At 35.3% G+C, this 20,759-nt stretch overlaps 4 protein-coding genes across 4 annotated transcripts; 2 read left to right on the top strand and 2 right to left on the bottom strand.

Moving 5' to 3' along the window:
- The first annotated feature begins 2,701 nt into the window (after positions 1 to 2,701).
- On the top strand, positions 2,702 to 5,376 carry LOC114725129 (probable glutathione peroxidase 8). Its single transcript, XM_028911598.1, has 6 exons — positions 2,702 to 2,793; positions 3,363 to 3,439; positions 3,640 to 3,701; positions 4,289 to 4,407; positions 4,816 to 4,983; positions 5,111 to 5,376. Exons 1-6 carry the CDS (start codon positions 2,743 to 2,745, stop codon positions 5,141 to 5,143), a joined length of 510 nt encoding a protein of 169 aa, XP_028767431.1. The 5' UTR covers positions 2,702 to 2,742; the 3' UTR covers positions 5,144 to 5,376.
- Positions 5,377 to 6,914: 1,538 nt separating this feature from the next.
- LOC114725130 (glutathione peroxidase 1) lies at positions 6,915 to 9,431 on the top strand. The gene is made up of 6 exons (XM_028911599.1): positions 6,915 to 7,338; positions 7,773 to 7,849; positions 7,983 to 8,044; positions 8,159 to 8,277; positions 8,717 to 8,884; positions 9,192 to 9,431. Exons 1-6 carry the CDS (start codon positions 7,288 to 7,290, stop codon positions 9,222 to 9,224), a joined length of 510 nt encoding a protein of 169 aa, XP_028767432.1. The 5' UTR covers positions 6,915 to 7,287; the 3' UTR covers positions 9,225 to 9,431.
- A 1,305-nt stretch (positions 9,432 to 10,736) lies between these two features.
- Positions 10,737 to 14,584, bottom strand: LOC114725126 (AT-hook motif nuclear-localized protein 5). The gene is made up of 5 exons (XM_028911596.1): positions 13,463 to 14,584; positions 12,937 to 13,004; positions 12,531 to 12,662; positions 11,463 to 11,621; positions 10,737 to 11,185 (listed from the first exon to the last, which is right to left on the bottom strand). The coding sequence occupies exons 1-5, from the start codon at positions 13,908 to 13,910 to the stop codon at positions 10,982 to 10,984; spliced, it is 1,011 nt and encodes a 336-aa protein (XP_028767429.1). The 5' UTR covers positions 13,911 to 14,584; the 3' UTR covers positions 10,737 to 10,981.
- Positions 14,585 to 16,326: 1,742 nt separating this feature from the next.
- On the bottom strand, positions 16,327 to 20,664 carry LOC114725127 (putative pre-16S rRNA nuclease). The gene is made up of 7 exons (XM_028911597.1): positions 20,453 to 20,664; positions 19,999 to 20,144; positions 19,051 to 19,108; positions 18,015 to 18,083; positions 17,837 to 17,932; positions 17,541 to 17,630; positions 16,327 to 16,596 (listed from the first exon to the last, which is right to left on the bottom strand). The coding sequence occupies exons 2-7, from the start codon at positions 20,142 to 20,144 to the stop codon at positions 16,534 to 16,536; spliced, it is 522 nt and encodes a 173-aa protein (XP_028767430.1). The 5' UTR covers positions 20,453 to 20,664; the 3' UTR covers positions 16,327 to 16,533.
- Positions 20,665 to 20,759: the final 95 nt, after the last annotated feature.

The following is a 20,759-nucleotide window of genomic DNA, read 5'->3' as shown; positions in this document are numbered from 1 at the left end:
CTTTTGGGTGGTCCATCGAACCCTGTGCTTTCTAAATTTATAATCGGAGTATAGTTTAAGATATAATTAGAAAAGACTGTAAGACTCAACTAAATCTTTACGAAATTAAAGAAGAAAGTGCTGTTACACGTAATCTTATCTAATCTTGGCCAGCGCCATGTCAAATTTTGAATTATGCGATAACAAAGTGGAAGCCACATTAGAGCTTGGACTTGGGAGCTTGTAGGCCCCACGGTTCCCTTCCATTGAATCCACCATTGTCAACATCAGCTAGGATTCTCTATTCTGCATCACTATTACTTGCAATTCGAGTGAAGCACTAACAGGTACACACACACACACACACACACACAACACTATTAAAAATACACAAGTACTAATTTACGGCAATGAATTTTGTTATTGCCTACCTGGGAATTACTCATCCACTGAATTTTTTTTCCGTCATGTTTCATTTTATCCTTTTGATTATATTTGGATAACTTAGATTTAACATTTTATCCAACTTTTAGTAAAATATTAGAGAAAATTAATCTTTTAGCCTTTGTACTTTTGACTAACTTATAACTCAGTCCTTTATGTTTAACTCGGTGCAATTCAGTCCCTTTACTTTTGACTCGGTTATAACTCACTCCCTATTCTTTTAATAATTTACAAGTCAGTATTGAGTCATCTTACATAGCAGAAAAATATTATTTATATCATTAAAAAATTGAACATCAGGCTTCTAAGTTCCACCTCAGCTTTGAAATAATAATTAAAAAACGCATAAGCCCATCAAACTGCTGCTTCTCCCCTTCGTGATCACGCTGCTGATCTTAAATACCATCTGATCTTCAACTCTGGCAGGACTCCTTGGCTCCATCTTCATTCTAAACTTCACCCTTATCCCATTCAACTTTCCTGTCTCTTCCTTCAGCCCCAATCCACAGAGTGATCGATTTTGGCAACTGTGACAGGGCCTGAAACAGAGGAGGAAAACTAAATAAGGAATTGAAGAACTAAAACATTGTAATTACCAAGTTCAATAGCATCAGCACGAACATGTAAATCATGACCATCTTCACTTAATGCCATTGTGACTGTCAGAGTCCCATGCCATGCTCTAAGCACCCACTACCTCCATTTCTCACATTTGTAGCTGCGCAGGCATTACAAGAACAACTTTTCAAGTACTCCCGTTCACATTCTTCCATATTCATATTCATGTTAACATTTGCTAAAGATTTTTGGGTTCAAACTCAGGGAGGCAGGAACACTTGAAGTGCGCATAGTCGTAAGATCAGATGGAGTTTAGAATGGAGATGGAGCCAAGGAGTCATGGTGGAGCTGAGGGTCAGATGGTGTTTAAGATCGCCAAGGGGAGAAGAAGCAATTTGATGGGTTTATGCGTTTTTTATTATTATTTCAAAGCTGAAGTGGAACTTAGAAGCCAAGTGTTCAATTTTTTAATAATATAAATAATGTTTTTCTGCCACGTAAGATGACTCGGTATTGACTTGTAAATTATTAAAAGAATAGGGATTGAGTTATAACCGAGTCATAAGTAGAGGGACCGAGTTGTATTGAGTTAAACTTGAAGAACTGAGTTATAAGTGAGTCAAAAGTACAAAGACTAAAAGAATAATTTTCTCAAAATATTAAATGATAACAAAGTGAATAAATTTAAGTAGAACATTCTCGAAGTGCGGCGAAATTTGATCTATGAAAATTTAACAATAGTCAATCCATTACTGCTGCTAACAATTTAAACTTTATTCAATGGTTGAGACTAGCCAAGTGTTCAATTTTTTAATAATATAAATAATGTTTTTCTGTAAGATGACTCAGTAGTTACTTGTAAATTATTAAAAGAATAGAGATTGAGTTATAACCGAGTCATAAGTAGAGGGACCGAGTTGTATTGAGTTAAACTTGAAGAACTGAGTTATAAGTGAGTTAAAAGTATAAGGACTAAAAGAATAATTTTTCCAAAATATTAAATGATAACAAAGTGAATAAATTTAAGTAGAACATTCTCGAAGTGCGGCGAAATTTGATCTATCAAAATTTAACAATAGTCAATCCATTACTGTTGCTAACAATTTAAACTTTATTCAATGGTTGAGACTTGAGATTCCATAAAAAAAGGGTAGTAAAGTAGAAGGAAAAAAAGTCTTACAAAATACATCATCATGTCCTTAATATAAAAATTAATTTGACATTCATTTTGATCCCAGATATAAGACCCTAATCTATTTTATCTCTCATATTTATCTATTTTTTTCATAAAATAATACTTATAATAGTTGTAAATGTTAAAATTTGCATCAAATAGTAATTTTAGCTACTATATATGATTAGTAAAGATATTTTGAAGAAAGACAATATTTATTTACTATAAATAATTAACTTGACTAATTTTTTTAATTTATTCTTAATTAATTAGATTTTATATTAAGAATATAAAATAGTACTACTTTATAGAAGTAAAAAGAAGTATGGGTCATGCTTATTGAGAAAAAAAGATGCATGTGTCTTGCTTTTAAAAAAAGGGGGGGGGGTGGATACAGCAGCAGCGTTGAATCTGTCCCTGCAAATGGACCGAACCGAATCCGCCCACGTCGGACCGCTTAACAAGGTTGCAAGGCTCAGGATCCGTCTAATGGCTCATATTTGAACCCATAAGGCATGCGCGTCCTCCTCAACTCGTCGAGTGTAGTTGAGTTTCTCTGATTTTCCTGCGTTCTGCAGTTGCGCGCGATGACTACCCAACCCTCTAATCCAAAGTCTGTGTACGATTTTGTCGTCAAGGTTGGTCTTCTCTGGATTCTTATGATGATTTAGTCACTCAATGATGGCCCATCTGTCTATGCTTTCCTTCTTTCTTTTTTTGCCAACTGTCTATGCTTTCACTCTATGGTATTGACTATGGCACTTTATGGTACTGACTATGGAGTATGATAAAAGAAGGATGATCTATAGTTCCACGATGTGTTATTGGCCAACCCTATCTTGTTTATTGTTTTGTTATTGGATCAACGCTCTTCTTCGTTAGTTTGAAACCAAGTAACTTGTTTCTGGAGATAAAGGGGGTTTCAATATGGGTTTCTTCACTGAAACATCCCTCCCACTGCGAACGTTTGAGTGCGTGGACCCTTTTTTTTTTCTGGGTTTCCGTGATAACATTTTCATGGTTTTCTCAATTAAAGAATCTTGCAATCTAGTGGACATTGATGTCTTTCTGAAGTAGTTGCTGAGGTTACTAAGTCATTAAGATATGGCAGCAGACTAAGAAGTTTGTCTTGATCACGTGGGCATGTTTTGAAGTTCCCGTACGTTAATTCTTAAATGTGGTTGCCATTCTTCATGTTTGCTTGCAGGATGCTAAGGGCAATGATGTTGACCTTGCTGCGTACAATGGAAAAGTCCTGCTGATCGTCAATGTTGCTTCCAAATGGTATAGATGCTTGCATTAACTTATCATAATTCTCCTCCCTCGTGTCTTTTGATTACGCCTTGTATCCTTTTGAAGCTATAGTATTTTTTTTCAGTGCTTAGCCTCTCTTTTTAATTTTTTATTTTTGGTACTCTGAAGCTATGATATCTTGTTTCTAGTAATCTATATCTTATTATTCTTGTTGTTTGGGATTGTGGCAGTGGCATGACCAACTCAAACTATATGGAGTTGAATCAATTATATGAGAAGTATAAAGATAAAGGTTTGTAGTTTGAACACTGTTGTTTCTTTTATGGTATCTCAGACCAGCACAATCATACAAGTGAAAAGGAAGTAATTTATTGAACTCACAATCTACAAGTGCCGTTTAATTTAATGTGGAAACTCGACTAATTAATTTCATCTCTTCTTACTGCTGTGTTTTTCTGCTCCAAATCATCTCGAGGTTGCGCGTTAGTCCTTTCTTTGTCAGGAATCAGGACGCTTTTCTGTAATGGCTGGGTCGGTAAAATGGTAAACAAACTGATTTTTTTAAATACCTAAAATCTTAATTAGGAAGTCTGAGATATATCAGAATCTCCAAGTTCTGGCATTATAATTGTCAAAGCCACGTTGGGGTTGTTGAATAATATATCTCGTGCCCAAAGTTCTTGTAACAAATTTTGATATCCATCTAGAGTCACTTGTACGATTTGTGATTGTATAAAACCATTTTCTTATCCCTAAAGGAGGAGCCCTTTTTAGACACTGATATTAAAATCCGTCACCTTGATAATCACTGTTTCTTTCAAGTGTTCTATAACACATTTAATCAATAGAAACGATAGTGGGTTATAAACGTTTGTTTAGGCCTGGAGATACTGGCGTTTCCATGCAATCAGTTTGGTGAGGAAGAACCTGGTACCAATGATCAAATTACAGAGTTTGTTTGCACTCGCTTCAAATCAGAATTTCCCATCTTTGATAAGGTATGTCCACATATAAAGTCTCTGCAATTCTTGCACATTCCATTTCCAAGGTCTAAAATTTTATTTTCTTTATCGAGTTTGTCAAGTGCTTGCCATTACCCTATGCATCAGTTATGTTTGTTGTGACCAAAAAACTCGCATAAATAACGGGCATATTGTGCTCTATCTTTCTACTGTCTGTTTCTGTCCTAACCGCTCCTGTATTTCATTCAAAAAATGGTATTGGGAAAACATAGCCTTAAGATCACACTAATTGTTCTGAAACTGCTTTATCCTGCACAACTACGGATTTTAACGTCACCTGACTAGTTGTAGTTAGCCGGAGGAAGTATATAGGCGAGTTCCCTATGTTAATTTCTGCAACTTCTAAATGTGACATAATCATGTTGTCTAATGTGTTTGGGTTAGATTGAAGTGAATGGTGAGAATGCTGCTCCACTGTACAAGTTCTTGAAGACAGGCAAGTGGGGAATTATTGGGGATGATATTCAGTGGAACTTCGCCAAGTTTCTAGTTGACAAGAACGGTCAAGCCGTAGATCGCTATTATCCCACCACTTCTCCTCTTAGCCTTGAGGTAAAGCCCAAGTATTTATTGCATATGTTCTTAAGTTTCATTACTCAAACTGATCGTTCACAAGCTGCCTATGTTTGTTGTTCTTCCCATTTTTCATAATTCTTGAGGCATCTGTGTGGTTTGGCAGCGAGACATCAAAAAGCTACTTGGTATCTTATGAATGCAAGGATACAGCTTGAAAAGAGCCCATGGTGAACTTAAGCTTGTAAACAAATGTGATGATGAATTCTCGGGTCGCCTGGAAAAGAGAAACATGTTTATCCCCGCACGCAGCAGTATGATGTTTAGTAGATCAGTACCTGGGTTCAAATCCTTCGGCTATAAGTGATTTGTGCGTGTAGAATTTTTAATCAAGCTTATATTAATATTAATATTAATATTATTATTATTATTATTATTATTATTATTATTATTATTATTATTGAAAATTGGACTGCTAGGGGATATGCAGATAATGAAATGCTAGTGCCTTGACAGTCTGCTTTAACAGCAGTAAATGATCTTGCCTACCAAGTGAGAATTGAATCTCTTGGAGAACAGCATCATGCCATGAGAGGCTCCAAAACAACAGAAGTTTCTGCTTTCTAAAATGAAACAAAAAGAAAAGAAGAAGAACATCAATATCTATTTCGTTTAAGAGAGAGAAATCTGGCATTCATTCACACCTTGGGAGGAATGGTTTTGGGACAAACAGAAATTGTTGGATGCAGGGATGCCTTATCTAATGTTTGATATTATGATCCGGGAATTACATATCCGTGACTTATTAAATTGTATGGTTTCTTCTGTTCAGTATGCGTATCGAAAATAAATAAAAACCCAAGATACTCCAAATTTCCCAAATTTGCTCCGAGGCTTAGGACATGACGAAATGGTCAATTGAAGTCAAAACATGTGTGCATCTCAAACTCGCCCCGTGTAATGGGGAGTTGAAGACATTGAAATAAGTGACAGCTTGGAATAATATGATAACGTTCATAAAATCAAATCATGTGATTTAATTTTGATTACTAAGTCGAAGTTGACGCGTGTATTAAATTTAGGTAGTTGGTAAATCAGCTACATGTTTTTAATGATAAATTCTCTATAATGATCGTGAGCAGTTGGTACATAACATCAATTGTGGTACCAATGTACCGTCTGTTGCCCAAAAAAAAATTGTGGTACCACCTACTCATGTTCTTCTAAAGAGACGTTCTTTTTAATAATAAGAAATGGTATGACAATGCATTAATTAACCTTATTTAGATGGGGTCTATTAGGGAATTATCACACTCGTGTGTAATCCGCAAACCTTTTTTCGGTTTTTGCCCTCATATAATCTAGAACCGGCACCTTGCCTCGTTGATTGTTTTTGAGACTCATCTTATTTTTACAATGCTTTTTTTTAATTTCATTTTATGCCATACATATAAACATGCTAATGTTATATTTAAGATCATCCAATATAATAGGTAGTATTGCTGCTGGGACAACTAGTTGTTAACGTCTAAGATGATATTCTATTTTCTTAATCCTATGTTATATTTTATTTTTTTCTTTTAATGTTAAAAATATAGTAAAAATTTGTATCTCTTTGAGCATCGTTAAAGCACATATTATTTCCAAATAAATTACAATCCTGAATAATCCACATTTTTCTAAATTTTCAGACTCTTGAGCGAGAAACAGTGGTTCAATGATGTCAAAACATTTTCCCCCCTAAAGTAAATATCACTTTCCCCCCAAAAACACAAACTAAAAGACTACCCTATCAAAGAACTCGGAGTAAAAGCTTCTTTATCCACCAAGGATTGAAGGAACGAAGGACAAGAAACCCATAGGTTGGAAGAGGAGAAGCCATGCTTAGCGAGTGCGTCTGCCAAAGAATCCTTCTGTCTAGATATAATACATTCCTTTCCATTCCAATCAATTCTTCAATTCTTCCTACCAAAAGGGCCTAAAGAATCTGATAGAATCCAGCAAGCCACATTCCATTACAACACCCCCGCAGCTAGCGTTATTAGATGATAAGGAACTGGCCCCATCTACATTAATTTTAATCCAATCAGTCGGTGGTCGTTGACAGGTAATTCAGGAACCAAACCTTGGTTATCACGAGAGTAAGTGAGCAACCGAATGCCCTTCACTAGTGATGATCCTCATCAGTCATCCTGGCCCATCGAAGCATCAGCCTTATTCTCGTGGGAATCTCATAGGGAACATTCATGCTCATATATAAGCCACGTACCTGCATCTTGGCTCATTGATTGGTTTCGGCCTTTTTAGGTTCCCTCTAGTTTTTGTGTTCTTCGTCTGCACGCTATGACTACCGAAGCCACTAATCCAAAATCCGTGTACGATTTTGTCGTCAAGGTTGGTCTTTTAGTTTAGCTATCCCGTTATTCCTATACTCTTGCTTATGTCTTGGCTTTGCTTGGATTGACCGACCCGTTAATCTTACATCTTCAATTTGAACTTCTTCGCGGGTCTCTCTTTCTGAATGATGATACCCTTGAATTTGGGATTTCCATGATAAAAATTTTACATGCTTTCCCAATTAAAGAATCTAGCAGTCCGATGGCCATTTCTGTTTTTCTGAAAAATTTGTTAAGGTTAACAAATCATTTGAATATGGCTGCAAACTTAAAGCTTAATTGAATTGCATATCCTGAGCAGATATGCATGTTATAAATCATTGTATGAAACTTTAACTAGATCGAAGATGTTGATATCTGTATTAGGTAAATAAACATCATATGAAAATGTGATGGTTAAATTTTGTTGCCATTCTTTATGCTCCCTTGCAGGATGCTAAGGGAAATGATGTTGACCTTTCTACTTACAAAGGAAAAGTCCTGCTGATTGTCAATGTTGCTTCCAAATGGTTCGCTGCTGCTTGTTCTTTGCTTCCTCCTCACGTCTTTTGATTATGCCTTACATTACACTTGAAGCTGTGGCGTCTAGTTTCTAGTCTTCTTTAGCTTACTATTCTTGTTCATTGTTTGGGATGGAGGCAGTGGCTTAACCGACTCGAATTATACGGAGCTGAATCAATTATATGAGAAGTATAAAGATAAAGGTTTGTGCCTTAAACTCTTTGGTTGGTTCGTTCATATATGTCATTCTTGTGCCTTTTAATGGTTTTTTTGTAACATGATCAATGCAAATGACGGGTTTGTAAGGGTTCATTTAGGTCTCGAGATACTGGGATTTCCATGCAATCAGTTTGGTGCACAAGAACCTGGAACCAATGATGAAATCGTGGATTTTGTCTGCACTCGCTTCAAATCAGAATTCCCCATCTTTGATAAGGTAGGTCCTTACAATACAGGAAAGCTGATTATGTCCATATTTCTTGGGCGTTTCAGGGTCTAAAACTCTATGGTTACATTTTTGTGCAGTTTTTGCAATGCTTGCTATTACCCTCTGGGTCAATTATGTTTTTGCAGTGACGAATAGACTACTATAAACAACAGCCATGAATCACTAAATGTCTTGGTTTGCGTTCTACTGTTCGTTATGTCCTAACTGGTGCTGCGTTTCATTCAAAAAACTGTATTGGGAAGGCTTAACATTAAGCATGACACTAATTGTTCTGAACTGCTTTACCCTGCCCAGCCAGGAACTTGAACGTCACTTATATATTTAGCTAGATGGTGTGGGGAGTCAGTATCATTATTAATTTCTGCAACTTCCAAAAAATGGTACCTGTACTGGATTATATAAGCAAGTCCTGTTGATTTTGGATTAGATTGAAGTGAATGGCGACAATACTGCCCCAGTGTACAAGTTCTTAAAGTCGTGCCTATGGGGAATTATTGGCGATGATGTCCAGTGGAACTTCGCCAAATTTCTAGTTGACAAGAACGGCCAGGCCGTGGGTCGCTATTATCCCACAACTTCTCCTCTCAGCCTTGAGGTAAATAAAAAACAAAAAAATTAAAAACCTTTGATCTCTACATAAAATTCCTATTTCATAACTTAGGGAGTGTTTGGCAAGTTTCAAAAGTGCTTCTCAGAAGTACTTTTCTGCAAAACGAGATAAACTCCTCCACATATTTACTTTGTAAATCGTAAAAGTACTTTTGAAATCATGATTTGGTTCCATCCAAATACCCTTTTAAAAAGATCATCCATAAGTTACCTGTTTGTTATTTACTGACCGATATCTCTTAAAGAATGTTTTTTAGCTTTTCACAATTCTTGTGGTCTGTCTTTTATTGCAGCGGGACATCGAAAAGATTGTGGGTATTATATAAATTGTCAAGCACCTCATATGACGAAGAGCTCTTGGTTTTTCCCTGTATGTTGTGTATTAAATTTGTTTACTTGAAAAAGAAACTTGTTTATCCTCAGATGCGGCGTATTACGCGTACTAAATAAGGACTTAGAATCCTTTAGCTATAAATGATGTGTGTTGAATTTAGTCCATTTGAAAAAAGGGTTTCAAGGAACGTTCATATCTATTGCAGAGTGCCTAAGAAATTTACTCTCATAATAGCACATGGTCTTGTCGTGTGAGAAGAATCTGTCCGAGAATAACATGAGAAATTGCAGAGGTTTCTGCTTTATATGAACTTAAGAAGCAAAAGCACCAAATTAAAAAAAAAATTAAAAAATTAAAAAACTTTAAAAAATGGGAGAATTACAATCAAATCCTAAAGAAGAGAAATAATTATTAAAAAGTTCTAATAACAACGTAAGCAATTGCAGTTCATAATAACAAGTTCTAGAGTACAGAATGACAACTTTTAGAACTTGTTTTTAATTTTTTTTCCTTCCTTAAAACCTTATTATAATTTTTTAAAAAAAAATAGACGTCTCAAGTTCCACCACCCTCCATCCCACCAAATTGTTTTTGGTCCAATGCATCCCGTCATCCATAGTCAAATAAAAAAGTTTAAGCCTATTAAAGACACTAGAAATCAAAAGTTCTTACAAAAGAAGCAAAGATTAAAAAACATTTTGCCTTGGAATTTTTTACATAAGAATATTGACCAATGAAAATGTCTTTGAAAGCAAACTTGTCACCGAAGTTTAAAATTTCAGTATATTTTCTTTTATCATTAAAAAACTAAGATTAACTATTAATATAGTAATGCTAATCATTAATATTTTTAACAGAGGAAGTAATTTTGTTATGATTTTAAACTTTCGAAACAAATTTGCTCTAAAAAAACTTTTGGGCGCCTATCACTTCTAAATAAGAATTTCTGAAACAAATTTACAAACAAGGGTACTTTAAAAGAAATTTACTGTTGAAGAATCTTCCTTCTGGCCAAAGTAGAAAAAACAGAGAGATAACTACGAGTAACCCCTCAATTATGCTACCGAAGACGTTTCTATTGATCTGGTGCATAAACTACCATCTGAACTATTTCCTTGGCATTCTTTTACCCTCTAAGGAAACTAATTACTTTCCATGTTAATCTTAAATATTGATATAATTTTAATGACGAAAAGGATAAATTGTTTTCATAATTATTCCAACGAATTAAATTGTTAAAAAATAAAAAGTATGAATTGATGAAAAGTGAGACTAGGATTGTTATTTAGGTGAAAAGTTCTCTCCGAAAGTCAACTTGTATTCTGCAATAATATCATATTGGTCTGGCAACTTTAAAGTATGTGATGTCTTTGTCCAATCAAGGACAAGATTGCAGAGAGCAGTTCAATGAAAGCCTAATAATTGATCTCAACATCAAACCGCTAGCGGCAGAAATGACTTTTCACAGTAGGAATTTCAAAATGGTATCCCCATCAAAGTAGAATCCAAGAACTTTCCAGCCAACATAGTTTTCACTCAAATAAATATTTGAATCCGTCTAATGCTTACCATACAGTGAATGAACCCTGAAAATAATGGATCTGTTACAGCAATAAATCGTTAGCGCAAACCTGGCAATCATCCATAGCTTAATACAATGCTCGTAAATTCAGTTCATTTACAAACGACACACAAGTTATATATCTGCGTACTATACAAAACTGCAATGTCCATTCAAAACTAAATATTTTATCCATGCATCAAGTCAATACCAGTATGTGTACTTTTTAGATCAGATGGCCAAATGCCTCTTGATGGTTGACTGTAGTTTTGAGATGGCGGAGCACTTGCCGGGGTAGCTAACTTGTCATGCTCAGCTTCAGAAGCATCGCCCTGAGAGGCACTCCCTTGCTTGGTCTTGGACCCTTCATAAATAAAACTGCACACTACCACCTGCATCAAAGGGTTTCTCATTATAGGAACATAAGCTACCTTTCTATTCCCAGCTTTGCAAAGTTAGTTAAAAAAAAAAAAAAAAAGAATTCTTACTGTTGTGGTTTAAATGTAAAGCGTCCTATAAAGTATGATGTACAAGATGAAATGGGGAAATGATGTATGCATGAATAGATAGCACCACGCCTAGCCATAAGAGCATGACCAAGTATGCAAAAAGGATCAAACAGGAACAAAACGTTCTCATGGGTTGAATCTAGGGTGGACGAGGGTATACCTGCACTTGGCTTGCAGCAATAAGCACAGCAACCCCACCACCAATAACATGACCTTCAGGACTGGCAAGGGAAACACTCACACCACCAGTTCTATTGCGGTGTCCACCGTCTTCGGCAACCAGGTAAGAACCAGACAAGCGTAATATTTGGAATCGGCCCTGCAATGGTAAGAATATGAATAAATCTTGGAAGGCATTATGAAAAACATAATTTGCACTCAAAACAATGCCAATGTAATTGATATGATCTAGTGAACATTCAACTGAAACATTTTAAGACAGTTCAAAAATGGCTTGCAGTCAGTGGTTCATTTTTTAGCCATCTAAAACCTATCGTTATCTCTTAAACCAATACAGAACCATTACATAACTAACTCACTTAATACAGCAAATCCAAAATAGCATGTATCCATGGTTTCCTGCCACGAGATCTCTAATGCAGTGGATAGATAAAAACAACACATATAGATTTACCCAAAAAAATTCACAGAAAATAGTGCAGCGGCAGCTACTTCACAATCCCACAAAAATTAAATAAAACTGGGGTGAAAGGGAAGGAGGAATCAGAGACTGACAGAACACATTTTCCCCGTGGAGTTAAAATTAAGACCAAATAATGATGAATTTCAGGAGTTCCATGTTTTAAAGGAGGTACCCATACATCAAGAAGATTTATGAGGCATTTTTAGAAACGAATAAGGTTTAAGTACCCAGAAGTATCCACAAAAGAGCACCCAATACCTAGAAGTTTTTTTTAGCTTTTATATATCCTAAAAATTTTATTTCGTAGCATTTCTGTCTTGAGTAATTATCCATCATTAAGTTTGACTATTAAAAACACTAGTCAAACTGCATGATTTAACAATCAAACTTAATGGTGGATAACCGCCAACATATTCTTGCTATGAAAATAAACTTCCAGGACATATAAGAGCCAAAAAAAAAAAAAACAAGAAGCTTCCAAGTGCTATGTGCTCTTTCATGGATACTTCTGCATAATGTCTCTGCGCTCATACTATATGCTTAAACAGAGAGACAGATTTAAGTAGCATGGTTTAGTGTTCTAACCTCAAGAGTGATACTGACAGCAGTAGAAGCAGGCTGCCGCAGAGTAACTGATGAAACTGTCCCAGTACCAGACAAGATGCAGAGCGCCCTAGGTCTCTGCCGTGAGATGGACAATAACTTCGCTACAATGTCCTGAAAGAAGTCAAACTATTATTTGAGTAACTTCCCAACTAATGTGTGCCACAAAGAAACAATCTCCAATGTGTCCCATGGTGAATAGCATAATAATCACTTAAAAACTGAGATTTGTTTAAGAGGTTTCCCTTGAGCATTACCTGTGTTGCATGCAATCAGCAAGTAACACGTTACATGTTTGAATAGCCAATTTCTCCAAATTACTTTGAGCAGCTTTTCTAAATAGAATAACCCAATTGTAAACATGTACAAAGTGCAAAAGTTTAACTACCTCTCCAGCTCCAATCGTGATAACATGAGGAGCAAAAGCCATCCCTGCAGAACTGTTCATCCATTCACCTAGAAGCACAAATATTAAAATTAAAATTTTAAAAATCCGCACATCTCAAAAGAATGGATAGGGATATTACTCGTTACCATGAACTACCACCAAGATCAAGAAACATTTGCACAAATTTGAAAGGGGAAAATCGAAGACTTCAGTGTCAAATTTTTCATGGTTCTTAAATCTAAAACTGAAACCATGAATTGCTAAGCGACTAAGCATAGTTGGAACAAGCAGCTTAGCATTCAAAATCATGAAGATAGCTACTTATTTCCACAAAAATACCTCAAATTAACTAGTGAGGATCAGGCCCAGGCCACTCAAACAACACAAACAGAGTTGTTGCAAAGAATAGAGAAAAATGAAAAAATAATAATAGAATGGAATAACAAATACAGCCCAAAAATAATGGATCGTATATGAGCCATCTCCAAAGAATATTTGCATGTACAATAATTCTCTCAAAATATACCTAGCGAGGCTAGTTGTTGTTTCCTTCCACTTCCGGGCGGGCGACCTCTAGCTCGTTTCTGGGATGGAGTGCTCGACGCGAGGGTAGAATTTGCAGGGGCAGACATGGGAGACAGACCCAGTGAAACGGTTCCATCGGGACGGTATTTACGAGGCCTTCCTCGTTTCTTTTTCACACGCTCGCTCGAAGGAGGTGCTCCAGGAGACGAACTAACGCTAATGCCATGACTATGACTATAATTAGGACGAGCAGGTTCTACTGTAACAGTAGAACCCATAGAGCTAGCTCGTACATTAGACTGTGCTGGAATGCCAGTGTTTGGTCTGAACCCAGGAGGCACTTGAAACCCTCCGGAATGTATTCCAGAGACAGGCCCGGCAATGCCTCCTCTATGCATGTAATATGAAGGGGGGCCTCCAGAGAATGCCATAGCTTCTCTCCCATCCATGCATCTACTAATAGATTTGTGACCAATACACTGTTTTTGCTCCCAAATCTACTAGAAGACTCAAACTTATTGAGCTATTAATGAGAACTCGGTTGAAGCAGAAGATATATAACAGGGATTTTCCCAGGATTTCTCCTAATGCTGTTAAAAGCTACCACTATCCCTGAGAAAATTAAATTTATAATCACAAAGCAAAGAGTAAAACAAAAAGATCTAAGACCCACTAAACCCAGATATTCAATTAAGAAGCTCAGATTTTATCAAATGTATGCTAAAAACCAGAGTTTTGTGAGGGTTCTGTTTAGAGAGATGTCTAGATAACCCGTAACAGAGACTTCAAAGCCAGAGAAGAAACCAGAGAAAAGATTTCAGGGCTCAAACAGTTTCGCCCTTAGAAACCCACGACTAAAGCTGACAATGGGGCAGAAATGCAGAAAAATCAGAGGCTCATGGTGACACACAATCAACATAACTCAAGCCAGTAAGCCGGCAGTTCCTAAATGATGCACAAACACATCGAGAAAACAAAACCCTAAATTAAAAATCTAGCTAGGGCTTTTACAAGAGAATGCAGAAGAGGGAAAAGCAAAGAGTATGAAAGGAAAAGACAGAGGAAGGCGGAACTAGAGAAGCAGGAGTGAATTGAAAACATGTGCTTTTGTGCGCCGGAAAAAAAAAAGGAGCTTTTTATCGAGTCAAGACTTGAGAACTGTTTGGCCGATGCACAGATCATTAGATTGAAAAGAATATAAAATACAACAAAAAATATAAAATTTATTATAAGTTGATAATTTATTTTTAATTAAAAAATATTATTTTTAAAGAAAAATTTAATATGACGTTAAAAATATTTTAGATTTAATTAATTAGTATGTCAACAATATCTTATGTTTAAATGTATGGATAAACATAATGATTTGAAGGAAAAAGAAAAATAACAAATTGATCAATATTTCAATAATACGAGGCAAATTCAGCACCCAACGTATTTTTTAGTGTATTCAGTATTTTAAAATATTTTATTATGCATCTAACACTTTAAAATATTTAGTACGTAACACTTTAAAATATTTTTTAAAACATCCAACATCCTACAATATTTTTTAAGTGCATCCAACATTTTAAAATATTTTTTGGTGCATTAACCAACAAGACAAAAAAAAAACTCCAGGATGTTATACGCACATGAAAAATACTCTAAGGTGCTAAATGTATCTGGATGCACCTAAGAAAATATTTCGTGATGCTAAACACATTTTAACTTATAAAACAGCTATATTAAAATCTTTAATTTTCAGTTTTTGTTAAAAAAAAAAATTGATCAAAGTATTATGAGCCCTTTTTCAAACAAAAGATTATATAAATAAACCAAGGGTTAATACATCAAGTCCTAGCCTAAATAGAAAAGAAAGAAAAAGAAAAATAATTAAGAGAATTTCATACAAAGAACAGTTAAGAATTAAATTTAAAAAAAAAAAGTAATTGCATCACGAATCAATATTAACACATACTCTTCCGATCCTATTTATAAATCATTTTCAATATGTTTCGCACAGAATAATAAAAACATTAAATTTTATTAATTCATTTAAAATTCAACGACTTTTAACTTTATTCTTATTTAATATACCACATACTATATAAGAAACAAAATCAACACAATAATAAATAAAGAATAAAATTATACATTCATATAAAAATTTTCTCTATTTATCTTATAAATAAAACCAAAAATTTTCTTCCCCGTTATAGACCAGAGGAGTGTAAATCTAGAGGATATGTCAAGTTCTATGCTATCATGCGCACAGCACGACTGCCACTACACACAATGTCGCTGTAGCACCAGGATTGGTGGCAGGTTCTAAAGGGCAATACGTTGATCCTGATTTCACATGCCGATACCAAAACGCAGCAGTTAAAAAGAAAAGTAAAAAAAAAAAAAAAAAAAACTTTCTGTAACATCTGATTAGCAGGCAAGGGTTGTTAGACTCAATGAAAAGATGAACAGTAACAAGGGAAAGTCCATAGCTTGTATTGATACGAAGCCAAACTTTTTACCTTTTCAGTACTGTTTAGGCAAGAATAAAGCAGCGCACATGAAATTGTCTTCCCCCGATATTTTCTTGGGCTTTTTAAATTTAGAAGACAAAGCCAAATAATTAAATAGGATAGTTGAAAAAAATTAACACATATTTATTACAAATAACTAAATTAATTTAATTAATATTCACAAATTAGTTATATAATTTTTATATTAAAAAAAAGTGGGCTCGCATTCACACTTTTTATATCATATCAAAATCAAAAGCAATCATTTCCTTCAATTTATATTTTTATCCCCATACCAAATTAATTTTCGTTACAAACAAGAGATGGGTGATCCCTTTGTTCATTTGTTGGTTCAAAGAAGAACTTATTTAGTGGTGTTAAGGATGGGTTGAAAGTAACGAGGTTCAGGGTTCAATTTTGCATGACGCACGAAAAAATAAACTAATTTAGCTAAGGAAAAAAAAAACGCTTTAAACAAGTATACACAAGGATAACAAAAAACAAAAGCGTTTGGACAAGTTACAATCATGTAAAAATTTATATCGCAAGATTGAAAATGCTTGAAAGCGCTCCCTTATTTGGCGAGTTCTTCTTTGACTTCCTGCTTCATTTTTCTATTAGCAAAGTCCAGGTACCCCTAAAAAATTACCAACATCAACATTCAAGCGGATTTTAAATAATCCAACAATGGAAGTTCATCTTTAAAAAGACTGACATGCAGCAGGCAAACAGGTACGAAGGTTGAAGAGCTTGAAATTAAACTTTTTAAGGAAAAACAAGGGCAAGTTTAAAAAGGCAATATCTTGGGATCTCATTTCGAACTGCTTAAAAGTAATTAATTAGATAAATTCATCTATCAAGTGGGGAAAAATTAACCATTGTCAATATTATTGTCTAAGCATTGACAAACGGGGGAAAAACAGAACCAGACAGAAGAGAAATGCATAATTTTGAAAAACACCAGAAAGAGATGCTACCAAAAGAGAAAATGATTCAAAGCAAGTACCAAAGATGGTAAAGTGTAGGCCATTTGCCCCCCAACCCCCTCCCCCAAAAAAGAAAAATTTCCTTTAAATTTTTTCCATTAAAAACCCCCCTTGGCCTACTGCCCCCTATTACTATTTTTAAGATCTGTCCAAAATGAATTTTCTGTTCTATAAGAAAGATTCTTCAGAAGAAAATTCAGAAAAAGTTTACTCATGAATGACATGAGTTCAGTTTCAACCAGCTCAATTCGACTGGTTCTTTGGTTGCATTGGCCAGTATCTGGGTTTTCCAAAACTGTCGACAGATAATATGGGACTTTCCCCTCTTTTGTGCAAGTTTAAGAGGAAAAGTTAACATTTTAAAATTTGTATGCTGAATTTGTAATAAGGCTATAATTCCTAAAAGGTATATGCACTCTGTTTTACACACACACACACACACATATATTTCTCGCATGTGAGTGAGTGAGTTCTTTGGAGGGGGAGATCCACATAAACCAGATTTCTTTCTGCTAGTTGCTTTTGTCTATTAGTCCCTATAGTTTATTGCTTATGAAAGACAAGATGTCAGAAAGCAAATCAAAAAAAGCTTTACCTGAAGTATTCCAACAGCAGCAAACTTGTCAAGCATAGTCTTGGACTGAACTGGATTTATATCCAAATCCTTTAGAAGCAACTCTACATTCTGCAAACACAATTTAACTTCAGATTTCTTGCATCTCCTTTTATTGCAATAAAAGTATAAACAGGAAGAAGCAAATTAAAATAAAACTCAAAATTGGAGCTTGCTTCATCTAACTCAAAATAGATATTTGGCTAAACCAAGTTCCTTCTCCAAAATTTGTAATTTTTATTTCATACTCAGATATTATAGCAGCCACGTGTATTCACCTTTGACGTGAAGCACTCATTCCAATATGTAAATTGTAGACCTTCAAGCTTTCCCGTTCTACTGAGCTCATCAATGAAGGCCTTTACTTGTACAGCCTGACGAGAAGTATGAATATATTATAATAAGGGGAAGTGCAATAATCTATCGTACAAAAATGATTTAATAAATAAGACTCACCTCAGAATGAACTCGTTGCCTATCAAATGGAACACCAACGACAAAGCCATTCAAAGAAAAATTAGAAATCTGCATTCCAACATGATTATAATTATGGTTTCAAATCTCTGGAAGCAAGCATGCACCACAAGTTAACGGAAATATATTGCCCATTTGAATGTATGTTGTTGCATCTAGTAGCCATAAAAAAAGACTATTATTAAATTATAACAAAGGCATGAGCCAACTAATATTGAAGGAAAAATATGCTGCATGCGAGAATATAGAAGAGTCCCCCTTCACAGCATAATTTTGTGCCTAGTCCCAAAAGAAGCAAACCTCATCATTGATAAAATGTCTATGAAAGGGGTATAACATAATATGAAAGGATAAAGTCATTACTAGACAAAAAAATTGAGCATATAAAAATTTAAATAAGGAGAACATGGGTAGGAAATGGGCCATGGGTGCTGGGAGAATGAAGACTTATATCGCCCTAAGGCTCTGCTGAAACTGAAAATGTTTCATTACCGTAAAAAAAGCTTAAGTCAATTATCATGAGACAATTCAGAAGAGTGTAAAGTGACATAGATATCAAGCTAGATCAAGCTTATCAAGTGGGCAGCACGGGAGAAACCACAACCGAGAAAGTGACCAAATGAGCTCAATTTGATGGATGAAATTGCAAAAAAATAAAAGAAGTACTCCTAAATGATAAAGCTAATGTATAAACGAACACATGTATTTGACATAAAGTTTCACTTTTCACTATTGACAAGTACCAACATGAGAATGAAAAAAGAAACTGAAGAAGGAGTTAACAATAAGTGAAGTACCTTTCAGGTAATTCCAGGTTTTGAGTAACAACATGAGAATAACACCGTTGGTTACATTGCTCTTTATTTATTTATTTTTTCAAAAAAAAAAAAAAACCGTTTCCATTAAGATTTATCATATCTTTCAACTCAAGAACCAGAAGGGTTCTCCTAACATACTTCCTACAGATACAAGAAGACGGTATAAATGTAATCAGAAGCAAGAGATAAAACAAGCTCACCAATACATTAAAATCAGAGGCCATTAAATCAATATTTGTCTTTTTCCTGACAAGAACACTGTGGCATAAAAAAATACATTTTATTTAATAAACATATGACAAAAATAGAATGGAAAATTTACACTGACGATAAAAAACATGTACAAGAATTAATAGCAAGGCCATGAGAACCAAGCACTACATGTCAAGTGCTGCAGAAGAATAAATTTGACCATCTATTATTAAAACTGATTAGTGCTTGCATTAATTCAGCCCTTATGATGCCAATGCTATTTATTTGCTGAAGGGTAAAATGTCAGTAAGTGACAATTTCCAAACTAAAATTACACAGGCAGCACTAAAAATACAGAACAGGCTTTCAACTTCAAGAGAGGACAGCTGAAATTGCTACCCTGTAGGCTTCTCCCATATTCTAAAAAAATAAAATAAAATAAAAGACCAATTAGTAGATTACATGTCAAAGCAGACTTCAAGCCATATACTCAAATAACTCTGGCAGCATTCAGGCCAAAAAAAAAAAAACTCTGGCGGCATAAAGATAATGAGAAAAACATAATTGTTGAACAGCCCAGATGACGTCGATACAAATTGATATGAAATGCTTTGGCAAGCCTGGATAATACAGCAAACATCAAGGAACTTCAAATTTATCTCTCCTCAGCGTAAATTCATTCATTCTTTGTTTTTTTTTTTACCAACTTTTTAAAATGCTATTGCTATGATATGACATATCTTTGTAATCACATGATACTAAACTAAGCTGGAGCCCAAGACTATTAAACCAATGTTTTTCAATACTTACATTTTATTTATAACCGCAAGTGGAACAAGCATACAGTTACCAAATGTTGCGCTAAGTTATAGAATAAGCTAATAATTGCTAATTACGCTTCGGAGGCATAGCTCAATCCTACAAGGCTACAACCACGGGTGTGAGAGGTTTCCTACCTGAGAGGAGAGGCAATTTTATTACCAGGGTCCGAAACAGCAATCCCAACATATTTATCGCCAACATCTAAACCAAGCAACCGCCCACGTTTCCCCTTAGTCTCCATCGTATTAAGAAACAATTGGTATGGCCTCACAAACCTCATCTAAGGAATGTCCAAACAATGAAAACCATAAGCTTCAAAACTTGTTTGATAGCCTTCACATAGGCAGTGAGGCAGCGCATGAGAATATAAGAATAGAACCGCGAAATAAGTTACAGAGCTTATTAAATGATATCTCCGAGAGTCGAAACTCAGACGCCATTCACAGGAGACTTGTGTTTCATAGTTCTCGTGATGGAGATACAGAATCATCTTTTCAGCTCAAAATAAAACATAATGACCGATCACTAAGCCTCTTGCAATAGACGAAAGGTAAGAAAAGGGGGGAAAAACCGAACGAAGAGAAGAACCTTGAGTCTTGAGATCGCAGAAGTCGGAACCGCATATGCGCTTGCGATGGAGTCTTCCACGAGGAGCAAAGGCACGCAGCGGCGGCACTCTTCCACGGCCAGGAGTAGCACCGCCGCAGACAAGCTTGGGAAGCTTCAGAGACAGCTCACTGAGGCTTCAGAGCGCGCGCTATCAAACCCTGTTGCCGCTTTGCAGGTGATGCAAGTTTTTCCCCAGACACGAAAATTTGACATCCAAACTCAATTTTAAATCCTCAATTTTATTATTTCCGTTCTGCGTCAAAAGAAAAAAAAAGAGAGATTGAAA

This window comes from Neltuma alba, unplaced genomic scaffold (assembly GCF_004799145.2).
Source record: "Neltuma alba isolate B1F8T4 unplaced genomic scaffold, ASM479914v2 tig00012228_pilon, whole genome shotgun sequence".
Classification (NCBI taxonomy): Eukaryota; Viridiplantae; Streptophyta; class Magnoliopsida; order Fabales; family Fabaceae; genus Neltuma; species Neltuma alba.
Note: the sequence above shows the minus strand (reverse complement) of the source record. Positions and strands in the feature narration are given on the sequence as shown.

What these genes read in the sequence shown, in the direction of transcription:
- LOC114725129 (XM_028911598.1), top strand. Translation starts at nt 2,743, where the DNA reads ATGACTACCCAACCCTCTAATCCAAAGTCTGTGTACGATTTTGTCGTC. An exon ending in TGTACGATTTTGTCGTCAAG is followed by an intron (nt 2,794 to 3,362) that starts GTTGGTCTTCTC and finishes GTTTGCTTGCAG; the next exon opens with GATGCTAAGGGCAATGATGT. An exon ending in GTCAATGTTGCTTCCAAATG is followed by an intron (nt 3,440 to 3,639) that starts GTATAGATGCTT and finishes GGATTGTGGCAG; the next exon opens with TGGCATGACCAACTCAAACT.
- LOC114725130 (XM_028911599.1), top strand. Translation starts at nt 7,288, where the DNA reads ATGACTACCGAAGCCACTAATCCAAAATCCGTGTACGATTTTGTCGTC. An exon ending in TGTACGATTTTGTCGTCAAG is followed by an intron (nt 7,339 to 7,772) that starts GTTGGTCTTTTA and finishes GCTCCCTTGCAG; the next exon opens with GATGCTAAGGGAAATGATGT. An exon ending in AATTCCCCATCTTTGATAAG is followed by an intron (nt 8,278 to 8,716) that starts GTAGGTCCTTAC and finishes ATTTTGGATTAG; the next exon opens with ATTGAAGTGAATGGCGACAA.
- LOC114725126 (XM_028911596.1), bottom strand. Translation starts at nt 13,910, where the DNA reads ATGGATGGGAGAGAAGCTATGGCATTCTCTGGAGGCCCCCCTTCATAT. An exon ending in TCACGATTGGAGCTGGAGAG is followed by an intron (nt 12,663 to 12,936) that starts GTAGTTAAACTT and finishes GACTTCTTTCAG; the next exon opens with GACATTGTAGCGAAGTTATT. An exon ending in CTGTCAGTATCACTCTTGAG is followed by an intron (nt 11,622 to 12,530) that starts GTTAGAACACTA and finishes TTACCATTGCAG; the next exon opens with GGCCGATTCCAAATATTACG.
- LOC114725127 (XM_028911597.1), bottom strand. Translation starts at nt 20,144, where the DNA reads ATGAGGTTTGTGAGGCCATACCAATTGTTTCTTAATACGATGGAGACT. An exon ending in GGCAACGAGTTCATTCTGAG is followed by an intron (nt 17,933 to 18,014) that starts GTGAGTCTTATT and finishes ACTTCTCGTCAG; the next exon opens with GCTGTACAAGTAAAGGCCTT. An exon ending in ATGAGTGCTTCACGTCAAAG is followed by an intron (nt 17,631 to 17,836) that starts GTGAATACACGT and finishes TTGTGTTTGCAG; the next exon opens with AATGTAGAGTTGCTTCTAAA.